This window comes from Quercus lobata, unplaced genomic scaffold (assembly GCF_001633185.2).
Source record: "Quercus lobata isolate SW786 unplaced genomic scaffold, ValleyOak3.0 Primary Assembly Scq3eQI_73, whole genome shotgun sequence".
In the NCBI taxonomy this organism is placed as follows: Eukaryota; Viridiplantae; Streptophyta; class Magnoliopsida; order Fagales; family Fagaceae; genus Quercus; species Quercus lobata.
In genome coordinates this window covers 1291264-1306770 of record NW_022154703.1, presented here as the reverse complement: position 1 = coordinate 1306770, position 15507 = coordinate 1291264, and the positions used below count along the sequence as shown (strand labels likewise).

At 34.1% G+C, this 15507-nt stretch overlaps 3 protein-coding genes across 3 annotated transcripts; 1 reads left to right on the top strand and 2 right to left on the bottom strand.

Annotated features, from left to right (window-relative positions):
* Positions 1 to 1303: 1303 nt before the first annotated feature.
* Positions 1304 to 4792, bottom strand: LOC115972787 (protein HEAT-STRESS-ASSOCIATED 32-like). The gene is made up of 5 exons (XM_031093039.1): positions 4584 to 4792; positions 3233 to 3424; positions 2931 to 3141; positions 1721 to 1944; positions 1304 to 1625 (listed from the first exon to the last, which is right to left on the bottom strand). The coding sequence occupies exons 1-5, from the start codon at positions 4704 to 4706 to the stop codon at positions 1515 to 1517; spliced, it is 861 nt and encodes a 286-aa protein (XP_030948899.1). The 5' UTR covers positions 4707 to 4792; the 3' UTR covers positions 1304 to 1514.
* Positions 4793 to 7471: 2679 nt separating this feature from the next.
* On the top strand, positions 7472 to 8740 carry LOC115972732. Its single transcript, XM_031092994.1, has 3 exons — positions 7472 to 7725; positions 7832 to 8037; positions 8420 to 8740. Exons 1-3 carry the CDS (start codon positions 7627 to 7629, stop codon positions 8664 to 8666), a joined length of 552 nt encoding a protein of 183 aa, XP_030948854.1. The 5' UTR covers positions 7472 to 7626; the 3' UTR covers positions 8667 to 8740.
* A 622-nt stretch (positions 8741 to 9362) lies between these two features.
* Positions 9363 to 10253, bottom strand: LOC115972783 (probable histone H2A.1). The gene is made up of 2 exons (XM_031093035.1): positions 9954 to 10253; positions 9363 to 9827 (listed from the first exon to the last, which is right to left on the bottom strand). Exons 1-2 carry the CDS (start codon positions 10140 to 10142, stop codon positions 9615 to 9617), a joined length of 402 nt encoding a protein of 133 aa, XP_030948895.1. The 5' UTR covers positions 10143 to 10253; the 3' UTR covers positions 9363 to 9614.
* Positions 10254 to 15507: the final 5254 nt, after the last annotated feature.

Sequence of the window (15507 nt, the reverse complement as noted above, 5' to 3'; positions counted from 1 at the left end):
GAAAAAATTTTAACCAAAATTTTTTTTTAAAAAAAAAGTGTAACCTACCATCTATGCCATTTATTTAATGAAGGAAACCAAGAAATTATTTGATGCATTGGACGATCTTATCAGCTACGTTTAATGATTTTCTAACCCATTAAATGAATGACATATTTTTTTAATTAATGGACTCAATTGTTTGTGGATGGAGAGAAATAAGAGATATTTCGATTAGGTGATAGATGAATTTGTACTTAGGAGAGAATTAAAGGATCCAATTGGAAGGATCATTTCCCTTCCATAGCAACCACCATATACTCATGCAAACCAATTTTCCTAAAAAAAGATAGGTTCAAAAGGTTCAAGATTCATCTTGGATGCTGGATTTATTGGGATAAGAATTTATTTTATCAATTATAAAAAGAAAAAACATAAAAGGAAAAGAAAATAAAAGTAAGTCAAAATTCACCAATTACCGTTGGTTGGAAAATTGATGCACTCTAAATGTGTCTCAAGGATCAGAAAATTTTTAACCACTAGAAACCGGTTGATGTAAAATATCCAGATTTCAATGGATCAATGCGTAATTCCACCCCCCACGCCTCTTTTCATAGTGGGCTTCGTACTGGCCGTAGTACGGCACAAAACATAAATTACATCCAACCATGAGAATCATGTGACACTAGTGACTGCGTTCATTTGTGAGTCTGTACGTGACCTCTACAGACAATTTGGATTTGTGAAACACTTGAATCAGGTGTACCAGTCAAAGATCTGAAAGAGTTTTAACTTGATTTGATTAGAAATGCAATAAGATGAGTCAAGCAATTTTGTTACTAAAGTTTACAGTGCATTACCATTTACCAACAATGGATTTTTATATTATCTGGTGAGGTTCAGAACAAAAGTATCAAGGTTGGCACCCTCAGCTTTCTACTGGTCCTCTAAAGCAATAGTTGGTCAATTATTCCACCTCTTTCATTACAAGCTCACTAGGCCATCATACAGAATTCAAGCTAAGTTCACTTATGAGCCTCATCTCTCCCCCCTCTCCCTTTTACAATTAGTTAGCGCACACACAAACACGCATTCGCCATCCCTCTTCTTTGCCTTCTTGCTTCATCACTTCATTGCTCTACAGTCTCCCAATGGCATAAAGTAGCTGCAAGCTACATGTTGTTCTACTTGCCTGGTTGTGATACAAGGCAGGAAAACTAGATCTAGAGCATGAATTACATTCTCATATGATAATTCAGACACATGCAGTGGTTCACTAGGAAATGAATGAACAAAGATAAGCTACTTATCGCAAAATTAAAGATTATGGATGAACACAGGTCCAAGAACTTACTGAGCACACACAAAATTTAAGTTTCATAGCTATGATGAGCATTACAGCTCGTATTACTGGAGCTATTACTCATTGGTGGACTGAAGATACATATATATTTAACATCATACGGACATATAACAGCACAAATTACAACATAACCAGTCCATACAAGTGATATTTCTCTACAAATTACACCAGTTCAGAACAGAAAATATGAGGAGCCAAGGACAGATGCATGATTTTTACCCAGGTTGTGTCCCCGGAGGCATTCCAAATCCATGACCTGAGAGTGATCCACATAGAGGTTCACCTGGAAGAAGAGGGCATCAGCAAGGAGTTTAGAACATCCAATGCAAGATCCCAAATTTCATAATGAAGAGAAGGATGATATAATGAGCATCATACCTTGGGACCATACTGTTTTATAAACCACTCGGAGGTTCTGGGATTTGATGCTTCAAACATGGTCTTCTCAAGACCAAGACGCCCAATGACCTTAGCAATTATGTCTGCCCGTAAAGAATCAGCATACTTGCAGACATCATCTGCATCAATCATAATCATGTCTGCTCCAGCCTCTAAGCATCTCTCAGCCCGTCTGATCAAAAGATCCACATCTTCAACAAATTCTGTGTAACCAAAGAGAAAGCTCATTTTTATAACAATAAAAGGGATCCTCTAGTACTACTTCCTCCTTTCTAGTTTAATGAAAGTAAGTCTGACATTTCTCATTTGTTCTCACGTTCAACTGTTTCTATATAGTATGGTATGTACTGAGCAAAACAATATAGAATGTGGATTAAAAGAATGAAGCACTTAAACACCAATGTACCTCCAACATTGGTATCCAGGTTAAAGTACATAGAGCAATGCCACAGAGCAATGCTCATAATTTCAATTTAGGTGTCCCTAGTGTAATATCCATGTTGCACTCACATAATTGAACAGAAAATGTTAAACTAGGAAATTCATGAATTATAAAAATAATTTCACTCCTTCAACAAATGAACCAATGTTTCATGATGAGAAACTACAAATTAAAAATGCAGATGACCTAACAATGTATAACTGCCATCCCAAATTTTTTAAGACATAACAACATGTTTCATGTATGGTCCACCAGCTTTGGCTAAAGAGAAAAATGGTGTTTAAGAACTATTTTAGTAGTAGCATTAATCAGTGCAGTTAAACAGCTGCAGGTACACCCATCTGGAGCACAAATGCCAATCAGCCTAGATTATACTTAATTTCACTAATACAATTTATTACACATTAATCCAAGATGGTCTAAGATAAGGATGTTAAATGCGTATTTTACCAACCAAGCATTTCTGGCACTAAAGTTTATATGGACAGCAAAAAAAGTGCCCATATCAGATGACCTCATTAGCTTATCAACTTTAATCTTGAATATTATATTCATAGTTTATCCTTCTTTACAGAAAAGACTAGATTCTTTGTTCGTTGTATTTTGTTTATTTGTGTAGAAGTAAATTTGTCATTAAAAAAAAGGTATAGTTAAGAAATAAACTGATGCAAATAAGCTTATCCAAATGAGTAGGAATTCATGATGATAAAACTTATCAAATTTATATCTAGTAAGCAGCTCATATACCAGTTGAACGAGGTCTTGGAACAATATAAGCTCCAAATGCTCTATCACCACCTATGGGAATGTCAGACTTGTTAAACTTCACTGCAAATTGAGGCTTGGCTTTCAGACCACCACTCTTAATCAAGTGAACAAATCTTAGTAGAGTTTCTTCAGGGACTTCAAGCGATCCCACATTCAGCTCAATCGTGTCAAACCCCAGGTTCTTGCATTCCTAAAGTGATAATAGCAGAGCATGAGTAAGAACTGTAATAAACATTAAAAGACAAATAACTTATAAATATAGACCCTCTAGCACACCTCACCTCCACATACTCTCTGAAAGCTGATGGACCTCTGCGAAGCAAATGTTCAGCCCAGTCACCCGTGCTAACATATATATCATGTTGGTGGGCCATGTTAGTCACTTCTTTAATGAAATCCTTTGACATCAGGCTATGAGATCCTCCAGAAAACTTCAATCCATCAACAAACTGCCCCATAGACTCAAAAATATCCTGCAAAACAGAAATTTGCAATATTAACTTATCAGGAAACCCCATCAGCTCCCTTCATCTTCCTAGTGCCGGTATTCCATATCATATGAAAAAGGAGAATTGTAACAGTTCTAGACTATCGGTTAGCCCACTGCAGATGTATGAAATAAGCATCTACAACAAAAAAGTAGGTTGACTCACAATGTAGCTTTGAAACATATAAAACCATCATGCAACTCACTCCTTAGCAATATAGGACACATGGTCAAAGAAGATCCTAAAGCTTGGGGTTAATCGCACTTTCCCTCTTAATGGTGAAGTTGCAATGTTCCTATTCTTTAAAACTGAATAATTTCCCTACTTAATAAGTACATTTTCTTTTTCCTTTTTTCCTTATAGAAACGATAGCATTTGAAATCTATGACATCCAATCAATGATGATCACTCTTTATCATCAAGTCAAGAAACCAATGGATTTCTTTTTGGGGTAAGCGGGATTTGAACTCAGGTCCCATGTTCTACAACAAGAAATTTTACTACTTAAGCTAACTGAAAACTATAACTACTTTATCCTCCACTGCTAGGGAAAATTTTCTTTTTGAAAAATATATCTAACAACAATTTGAATTTTCTATTATTTGACTGGAATCCTACTGACAAAGTACTTATTACCAATGGACAATGGTTAAATTGAGACACTGCTCGGTTACAAAATAATGGTAAATTGTAATAATACCATATTTAGAGGGGAAGGAATGATGCCAGAATTACTACAATTTTATTTCATAATGCTTATAAACTAAGGTGTCAAAAATCAAAAAATGAATCCTACTAGTTAGTTTTCTTGGTTAGTAAGCCTTTTCTGGTAACATTGATAGCAGTTTTACATTTACATTGAAGTGCAATTTGCCCAGAAAATTGTATTTAAGTACCGTCAATGCCCAATATGGCAATATCCGAGTAATTCCAAGTTCCAACATTATCTTCCCCTTCAGTTTCCAAGTCTGTACCCATCAAATTCTCTAATCTCATTGTCCCTTTTTTTTTTTTTTTCATTTTTAATTTCGTTTTCCTTTTACATGCACAGTACCATTAATTTGTTAGGACAAATAATAAAGATGATCATATTCATAAGGCATTTTAATTATGAGAAGAAGGACGAAGGAAGGAAGGAAGGTACCTGAAGAACATTTTGGGTTAAGAGTGTGTAATGGGGGCCTCTCATCTCGGTGACTCCATAGCGTCGAGGCTTGTCGGGGCGATCCTCGTTCTCCTCGAAACTCTTCCATCGGAGCACCGACATATTAATTCCGAACTTGATCGATTTCCTGGGCTGTCTGTCTGGTTAATTGGATTTTTGGATAAAAAAGACTTTTCCGTCTCGAAAGCTTTAGAAGAAAAGTGTTGGATATATGTTCCAGTTGCTTCCAGACAATGCTTCATTGTTCATGTTAAAATCGTCTCCTGACACGCGTCCTTGACTTGTGCCCACGTGGCACATCCTCTTGTTTCACATAAAATAACGGTAGTTTAAAAAACAGTTTTCCAAGTATTTAAATAATATTACAAGTAACTAAGCGGAGTTGGCCGAGTGGTTGGGTATTCGATTTCAAAGTGGCTGTCTTGAATTTGATTAAAAGTTTCCTAATTCAGGTCTAGGCACCAGCACTTTGAAAAGACTACTTGGACCAGTAATTTACCTCACTATGGGCTCACTCGTCATAAACAATGATTAATATCTGATTGAAAACTTTGAGGAAATACTACGGGAAACCAAAAAAAATAAAATAAATAATATTACTCGTATTTTTACACACTTTTTCATCCACACATATTTCTAAAAAATATAAATAATCTTATTAAAACAATGTTACCAAACGGGCCCTAAATTTATACGACATATAATTATTATACACATTTTGCAAAAAAAGATATATAATCTGTATATATTAAGAGAATTTAGAAAGTTAGCTATAATTTCAAAGAATGTCAAAAATACCCCAAAGATACTTAAATAATCTTCTCTCAAAAAAAAAGATACTTAAATAATCTTTATTCTTAAAAAAATGGCTCTGTGACCAATGCTATAGGACGATTGTTTCACCTCTCCCAAACATTCCACCCGATGCCAAGGTGAGTAGTCTCATTGATCCTGTCTCATGTGAGTGGAGAGCAGATGTGATCCACCAATTGTTTTTGCCACATGAATCTAAGATTATATTAGGTATCCCATTGAGCTTTAATCTCCCATACAACCGTCTAATTTGATCTAAAACGCCTTCTGGGTTTTCACAACCCGAAGTGCCGATAAGCTGTGGGCTTGTATATATCAATGCAAATGTGTATAATATTTATCAATTTTTATGCGTTTAAAATGTAAATTTATATTGTACCATATAATCTCAAAGAAATTTTTTTTCTAAAATAAAATTCTAGATTCATTGAGACAATCCGTGTCATGTTAAAATATTTATTTTGTAAGCGTCCATTTGATTAACTCATTTACTCATTTGTTTATTTGTCTATTAACCAATGAAGAGGGATAATCATGACACAAATGATCAAATTCACTATGATAATCTTTAATTTTTAGATATTATATAGATACTTGTCTTGACTAATATAGCACAAATATTATTATCTTTCCCCAAAAAAAATGTTATTCAATTATGTGTTTTAATTTTACTAATAACCTAAGATTTATCCTTATGGACTAACAATCAAAGTTGTCAAACCAAAGCCATAAAGACCTCTAAGATGTGGAAAATTCTTAGGTACTCCTAGAATACGGAGAAATAGTATTCCCTCCTCTCACATTCATGGTAAAACTCTACCTAAATTTAATGAGTGAACCCATCATAAATGTGAGAGGTGGAAACATCATACTTCGTACTTCGAAAATACCTAAGAATTACTCTTAGAAGGATGGAGCTAATGATATGAGAAAGAAGAGAACTTTAGACAAAGACAACACATTCATAGAACATCCCTCTTTTAAGTGCAATATTGCTATAACCAGCTTAAAGAGCACAAATTAAATTTCTTTTTAAAAAAAAAAAAAAAGAAAAAAAAGAAGGTTAAAGAGCACATTAAAGATGAAACTTCAAAATGGGCTGCATGAGGCTCGCCCAAAAAGAGAGATCTCTTCTTCTCCTTCTCTGGAATCCAAGATTGGACGTGGATGGTTTTGCCTTTGCATCTCTGTACGTATATGACTGCCAGTAACATCTTGTGATGTTTAATTGCTGCGTCAAAACGGCCTTTGAATTGGGATGGAGTTCTAAAGTTAAACAGTTATAATGCTATAGGAACAAGCGGTTAAATTGAGAAGGATACACTCTGCACTTCTTAAACAAAATTTTATTTCTGGCCTCCAAATCCAAATTCGATTACACAATAACCCTGCAAGTATTCAACATTATCATTAACATTGAAGAGTGAAATGCCACATGAATTCTTATTAAGATTTACATAAATAAATGTTCAATATCGATGCCATATGTAGATTCCAGGGTGTATGGAGGCCATTTTTAAAGGCCTGCAAAGGATAGATTCTAGGCCTTTTTCAAAGCAAGCAAATTGCATTTAAGAACTGCTAAGAAATCACTAGTATGTACGTACCTCTAAAACTCGTTCGGACTAGCTATGATTCTTTTCTTTCCCAATACTACTAGAACTTTCAAAGACCTAGCTAATTATGTATAGGAGATCATGTATTCCATTGTGAATTAGACTCTAGCGGAACTTCGATCACCATACTATTACATAAGCAACCTGATTCATTAACACTAATTGAGTCATGGCCAATAAATTATTGAGGAATAAGAGCTCAAAACCATATGACTTTGGAACTCAGTGTGGGATCTATTATCAGCTGTCCATACAAGATACATCCTGCCGGTGATACTCTGCTTTCCTTGTTCCCCATGAAAGGAATCCAAACTTTAAAAAGAAAGGTTGAGGCAAAATAAGAAAAAAGAAAAAACATGTGAAGACAAAGGAAGCTTTTACCCTGAGAGCACAGCTAATTCTTCTTATATATATGTTATAGCTAGGCCTGCATGTATGACTCAACTTTATTCGTATTCCCTTCTTCATCTAAATCCCATAAAGATTTGCCAATAAAAAGCGTGGGAAGTTGCCCATAGAATTAGAATCACTCCCTTCTCCTTTTCTACAATCACCGCTATCAAAGCTCTGAATTCAGAGAAAGGAGAAAAAAAATGGCCAGAAACTATGGCTTTCTTGTCTGCCTCTTGATCATGATTTTGGACATTATTGCTGGGATTCTTGGCATTGAAGCTGAAATCTCTCAAAACAAGGTGTTTTTAAGTTTCTAACCATATAATTGAATTTATAGTGACAATTTCAATTCCAAGTTTAATTAATAACTTGTTGTTTTTCTCTTTTGTTGTCTTTATTTCGTAGGTGAAACATTTGAGGATGTGGATTTTTGAGTGTAGAGACCCAAGCTATCAGGCTTTCAAGCTAGGGTTGGCTGCAATTATACTTCTACTCCTTGCTCATGTTATTGCTCAGTTGCTTGGTGGTTGCACTTGCGTTGGGTCCAAGGCGGAGTTCTCAAATTCCACACCAAACCAGCAATTAGCTATTGGTTCTCTCATTTTCGCTTGGTATGTGTTGCACGCTCAACGTTACACAATCCCTTCTACACCATTACCTAAAAAGTAGTGAGAATTTTTTTTTTTTTTTTTTTAAAAGGTTTTCAAACAGAAAGTAGATTATGATACAACTATATTTGCGTGGAAACATCATAGCCTTAATTAAGGTAACTAAGATAACATACTTAAGTGTCGGCTTACGATTGATACACCAAAATCAACTTTTCATCAAGCACTCGTAGTGATTTGCGTGTAAGTACTGTCTGTAATTTAATCACAAATTAACACTCAAGCATGTTATAAAAATGTATATGAATTTGGGAATAATATTTGTAAAGATAATTGTATAGCCCAAACTAGAGTGTTCTAATGCTTAACCTTTGTGACCAATCAGGATCGTATTAGTCGTTGCATTCTCGATGCTCATCATAGGAACAATGTCGAATTCGAGATCAAGAAAATCTTGTGGGATAGCACACCATAGATTCCTGTCTATAGGAGGGATTTTATGCTTTGTTCATGGACTATTTGCAGTTTCCTATTATGTGTCTGTCACTGCTGCCCAAAGAGAAAAACAGAGACTACAGCCAAGGAACCCTGCTGGAGGTGCTGCAGGCCCTACAAACACCGCCTCTGTTTAATTTTACAGTACTATATTTTTCTCTTTTTGTCAAGTTTGAATTCTTTAATTGAAATAAGCTTTACATACATCAAAGCACAGGAGTACCTTTATTTAATTGGTTGTAATTTGTAGGATGATTGTTTGAAAACATTGTTTTTCAATTACTTTTTTAGCGGTAACCTTTTGAAATTTGAAGGAAAGAAACTGCATAATTTGCGCTCTTGTTGATTTCATATTTGTGTACTTAGAGAGAACTCTTTAAAGTTTCAGTCTTTATTTTTTTGATATGCGTTATTTTTTTCAAAGTTAACACACCTAAATATTTGTCGTGAGCAATTGCTACCCAAAGTAGAATTATATGTAACAGTAATTTTTTTTAAAAAATTAAATATGAGAAACATAACAAAGAAAATATTGGAACAAATATTTTAATTATACAACACATTTTCCCATTCAAATTAGTTCATATTATTATATAAACCATAAGATTTGCTAAAATTATGATATAATAAAGTATAATTGGTATAAAAAAAATACTAAATCCATATGTAAATAATAATTATTTATTTACAATTTACCACATTAAAATTATAACAAAAATAACTATATAATAATTTGTGATTTTAAAACTTCATTTTTACGATTTACCACATAATTTGTTAGTACATCAATCTTTTACTCATTAAAAAGCCCAAGCCCAAAAAAGCACATATCATAATTTAGACAATTGCAAAGATCATTCACATTTCAATTTTGCAAATCATTTAACAATCAAATTCAAATCTTGAATCGTCAAAAAGCAAAGAAACCATCTAAAAATCCAAACAGAACGACAATAGAAAATCCTAATCTAATCAAATCCTATTCCTACCAATTCTTACAATCACCAAATCTAAGAACCACAATTCCTATCTATACCGCTGTCCACAATTCTTTTTTTTTTTTCCCTGGCAAAAGCTCCTCCGGTCTAGTCATCGATTGGGCCGCTCTTGGAACCGGCGCCGGTTTTCTTAGGCAAGAGCATGTTGTGAATGTTGGGCAAAACGCCACCGTTTGCGATGGTCACCGACCCAAGAAGCTTACTCAGTTCCTCGTCGTTCCTCACCGCCAACTGGATATGACGTGGCACTATACGTGTCTTCTTGTTGTCTCTCGCTGCATTCCCAGCCAATTCCAAAACCTAAAAAATTGAAAAATTCACCGCACAAAACGTTTTTAAAAATCGATAACAAAGAAGTAAACCTTCTACTTTTAAAAGAAACGAAAGTAACAGAATTTTTGTAACTGTCAAAAACTGTAAACTGACCTCGGCGGCGAGATACTCGAGGACGGCGGCGAGGTAGACAGGGGCGCCACCGCCGACGCGTTCGGCGTACTTGCCGGTTTTGAGGAAACGGGCGATACGGCCGACGGGGAACTGGAGACCGGCTTTGCTGCTCCGAGACGTGCTCTTCTTGGCGGTGCCTGCGGCGAGAGATTTGCCTCTTCCGGCCATTGAAGAAAGTGAGAGAGAGAAACTTTTGGGAATCGAAGAAGGTTTGAGAGGGAACTGAATGCGTGTGTGAGTTTCTTTGAATAGCGTGGAATGTGAGAGAAGATGGGTTAGGGTGGTTGGGGTTTTATATGGGGTGGAGAGTTGTGTGGGCCAATTAGGTTGAGCGACGCGGATCGTGATCTGGGACCGTTGGTTTTTAATTGTTTGGACGGTTGGATTGTGATTTTGTGTTTTCGTTTCAATTCTACGGTTTTTTGGGTTTTGTGAGAAGCGGGAAACGCAAAATTTGAGTGAAAAGAACGAAACTTACCCCATGCGGCATATTCAAATTTGAGAGAGAACTTAAATGGTGAAAAATATGAGTTTGAACTTGCCTACCAAACATACCCTAAAATAATGAAAAGTAAAAATATAGTGCAGTGATTTTGTTTTTACTAGAGCACTAAACGGGTCTTCGTTTAAAGAGACAACTTGAACTGTATATTGCAGTATAAGAAAATATTTTAATCGTAAAATGTTTTTCTTATCCAAAAATAATAATAATAAATTCCATCAAAATAATAATAATAATAACTAGCCTCATTACACGCACTTCGCGCGTGCGATGAGGCTCTTTTTTTTTTTTTGGATTTAGTATTATAATTTTTCTTTCATCACAATTTGAAAAAATAGATAGGATTTTTTTTTCTAAGATAATAGGATTCATTTTTCAATTAGAAGCTTTTGCTTGTTTATCCAAATCCAATTGATGATGTAATAGTTATCAAAAAAAATTGATAATGTAATAAATCCAAAAAAAAAAATTGATAATATAATAGTTTGAAAAAGAAACATGGGATAGTTTAGTCTGACACTTTTTTTTTTTTTTTTAATCTAATGTGGGATAGTTTTTTCGTATTTTATTGGAGGTGTAGTTATTTTCTTTCAAACGTGAGTAGTGGGAAGTTCTTTTTTTGAGAAGAAAAGTTAGGAAGTTTTATGTTACACGTTTCTTTTTTAAAATGTGGAGAAAATAAATACGTGGGGAGTTTTTTAGAAGTAGGAAGACATTTTAACGTAGAAGTAAGGATTTATTATTTTTGTCAGTTTACTATTTTAACCTTATTTTTAAGTTTTAGGTAGGGGTAGTTTTGACTATAAAAAAAGCAATAACTAACTTTCTTTTGTCAATTTACTATTTTAACCCTATTTTAAAATTATTGGTTAATTAATTTAAGGGTATTTTTGACAGTAAAAAAAAACAATAACTAACTTTTTGAATCCGCTTAATATATACAGATAATAATTTTTCATCCTTTGTCTCATTATCTGTATTTTTTTATTTATAAATAATTAAATACGATAAGGAGAAGATATTTCCTACATATGAAACACATTTTTCACTGACATATAAGGTAAAGATACCTCCTATGTATGAAACACATTTCTCATTGTCATAAAAGTCTCACATGTCACATGTGAGACATGTATGAGAAAAATATAGAAGTATATAATAAGGAAAATACTATATAAAAAATTATAAAAAAAAAACTATTTTATTAAAATTAATTGAGAGCGAAATGTTGAACTTACTACCAATATAACACACGTGAAAAACAAAATTAATTAAATTTCAGAATTGTGAATTAGTTGAAGGTTTTGACTCTCATAAAAAAATAATAAAGGTTTTGACTCTCCTATTACACCAGGTGATAGCATTATATAATAATAATTGAAACACATTAGAAAATTATGGTCCGTTTGAATTGAGGAAGAGAGAAAGAGAGTACAGTAGAGTAGAGTATATTTAACCTAAAATTAGCTTATTTTTAGTCAATTCTACTCTACTCCTCCTCCTTCTTCCCTCCATCCAAACGGGCCATTATACTTCTATAAATTTTTCTATGTTCTAAGCGATGAACCATCGCCAAACATAAAAAACTTGTAAAATGTTTCCCAGATACGTGACTTTGGATACAAAGTCATCGAGATTCAATTGGTTTCATGCTCTTATATTTGTCACCATGTAACAATATTACTCACAAGACTGAGATCAAGTCCAATTGCTCGCTATTGCATCATGCAATTGCAAATTAAAGGTTAAAAGTTTCAAAAGTTATTTTTAATCTCAGCTCTTGAATAACCCTCTAAACTTTTTATCATTTTACTTTTACACTAATTTTTTTAACTTCTCTTTCACAAGTTAAGGTAACTAGTGAACTGCACGGTGCAACCGTGCAATACCTATTCCAATTTGCACCTGAAAATTGGAAAAGATAAGGTAATGTTTTATAAATAGCTTTTATGAACAATTCCTAAGAAGTTGACCATTTCGCCCATTGGTTCTCTATTCTATAGAAGGCGGAATGATTTGATTTCACAGCCTTCATTTTTGTCAATTGAGATACAATTCAGTTCAATTTCTGCCTACCTAGCAATCGAGAGACGACCCAGCCCATAGGCTGGCCTGGCCAAGGAACACACTACTATAGGCAACATCAATGGGTCTAAAGCAAATTGGAAAAGATTGAAAGAGATGTTGCAAGTTTATTACGCGTAGAAGCCATTGAACTTGGCTCAAAATCAATCGGTCAAAGTAGTGGTAAATTGGTAATGTTGTTTTTTTTCCCCCTTTTTCTTTTGCTTATAGCATTAGCATTCAAGATGCCAAAAAAGTTCTATTTTACACCCTAAGAACCTACTTTATTTATTTTACCATCTTATTTTACAATTCACACAACATCCCAGATTCTATTTTTAGAGGCTCTTTTATTTTTTGAGTAAAGATTAATAATTTGCATTTATTATAATTTGAGATTTCTATTTTTCCAATCACAAAAAAAAAAACCAAAAAAAACCAAAAAAAAAAAAACAAAACAAAACGTGGGATGAGTTTTGTAGATTGGAGGAGTTTTAAAACTAACAAAAGAGTGATTCTATTTTGTAGGGAGTTAGTGAATAGAAGTATAAATTTAAATCAACGTAAAAGTAGGAGTTTATTAAAAGTATGAAAGCATTTCAATGTAGAAATAGGAGTTTAAAATTTTTGTCAATTTACTATTTTAACCCCATTTTTAAGTTTTAGGTAGGGGTATTTTTAACAATAAAAAAAATAATAACTAACTTTCTTTTGCCAATTTACTATTTTAACCTCATTTTTAAGTTGTTGGTTAATTAATTTAGGGGTATTTTTGACGGAAAAAAAAATAATAACTAACTTTCTGAATCCTCTTAATATATACAGATGAATCCTCTTAATATATACAGATAAACTACAACATTAAATAATATTTAAAAAAATTACTTTTTCTCTCTCTTCCCTCTTCCCCCTCTGTCTTTGTCTCTCTATCCACAGCAACCAAAACACCATCACCACCACCCACCCCCACCACTAAAAACAAGCCACCACTGAACCACAAGCCTCTCTCTACCACACCACCCCAAAACCCAGCAAGCACCACCACCACCACCCAATCACTAAAAATTGAAACAACCCAGCAATCCAAAATTGAAACCCACCCCACCACCACACACACACCACCAACCACCAACCAAAAAAAAAAAAACCCCAGCAACCCCACCCCATCACCGCTGCACTACACACCACCACCACCAGTAAACCCACCACCAAAAAAAATCATAGATCTAGTAAACCAGCACCACCACAAGCCATCATAGAACTACAACGCAAAAACCCGTACCAAACCCACCACCACCACAGCACCACCGATCTACACCAATTCAACCCACCGATTGGAGATTGGTTTCAATTCAACCTCAATCTCCGTCGTGACTTATACTCAAACCTGATCTCCACCGTGACTCGAACCCAATCTCCACCGTGAAACCCAACCAACACCCAAATGTCCACCACCAATCAGAACCCAACAACCACTGAAACAACTCACTACTTTAAACCCATTAACCACTAATTCAACCCAACCAAAAACAGCTGAGAAAGAAACAAAAAAGAGAGAAAAAAAATCAAATAGAAAGAGAGATAGACAGAGATCAGTGGAGGTAGAAATGAGGGAGAGTCAGAGAAGAGAAAAGAGAGGGAGAAAGAAACAATAAAAAATTAGATTTTAAGTTTACAACTCATGAACACTGGGTTGTATATTTAGGAACTTATTATTCACGGGTTGTATAATTTTTTTCATATACCAACCCAGATGGAGCATGTTTTTTGGAATTTTGGTTGTAAAATAGCAACTGAGGATGTAAATGCTAGTGCTCTTAGTAAAATTGATTAACAGTCAAGAATTACATTTAACAGTTAGTACATCCTGGGAAAAGTTTATCAATTCAATTTTTATGTGGCTCTCCTTAGATAAAGAAACAAAATTCAAAAGGATAAAAATCAATGTCATAAATGTTTGAGCTATTCTGCTTCTGCTAGTAAACATATCCATTCAATTAAGTTGTCAGCCATGACTCTTCATGATAGGTAAAATTGGGTCAAAATACTACATTACTGTTCCTACGTCAGTTTGGCATCTAACACGGATCTTTCTCTCAATTAAAGTAAAAGAAAATGCATTTCTACAAAGAAGTACCAATGACAGGATACCAGTAAATGCTTCCTAACTTCAAGGAAGGAGAAGAAATGAGAACACAGCAAATGTGAAAAACAAACAAAGAATTTATTTCAATCACAATTGAAGTCTGAGTCCATGACAAAGGTTCCAATCTCAAGATTTAAATAGATTTATTACAAATTATCTTCGAAATATAAGCATAAATTGTTAATACAGTAAGAAATACCACACACAGCCCAAATCACAGTGATAAGAGCTACAAATCATAGTATACCAAATAAAGCATTCTAATCAACAACTGACTAGATGTTCATAAATCATGTGGAATATATGAAATAGACTTAATTAAATGACAAAAATACCCTTAGTTCGCAAGGGTTACAAAAATTACAATTTACCCTAGAAACAAAATTGGCATTAAAACCACATGACTCTTACTTCAATTGTCTTCGCATGTGTGCCCCCATAAAATAAATATTGGATAGACTAATTTGAAAGGTAGTATGAAATTATCTTTTATGCCTGCATAAGCTAGAGCTCGTGGGCTTAGCAAGACATCCATCCATTATGCCATAGCTTCTAAAGCAAAATTCTAAATCACAAAACCTAAGGTCCTTATTTCTTCTCATTTGGTGTCACATTACAGTACAAGGTTGCATGTTGAAAATTCCTGGGTTGAAATGAAAACACAATCTATTATATACATGATGTACCCACCACAACTTCTTAAACAAAATTCTAAAACCACATAGCCTAAAACAAAATAGATTAGAGTAAGGTCCTTATTTCTTCTCATTTGATGTCACAAAACACTACAATTTCACATGTCGTAAATTCGTGGGTTGAAA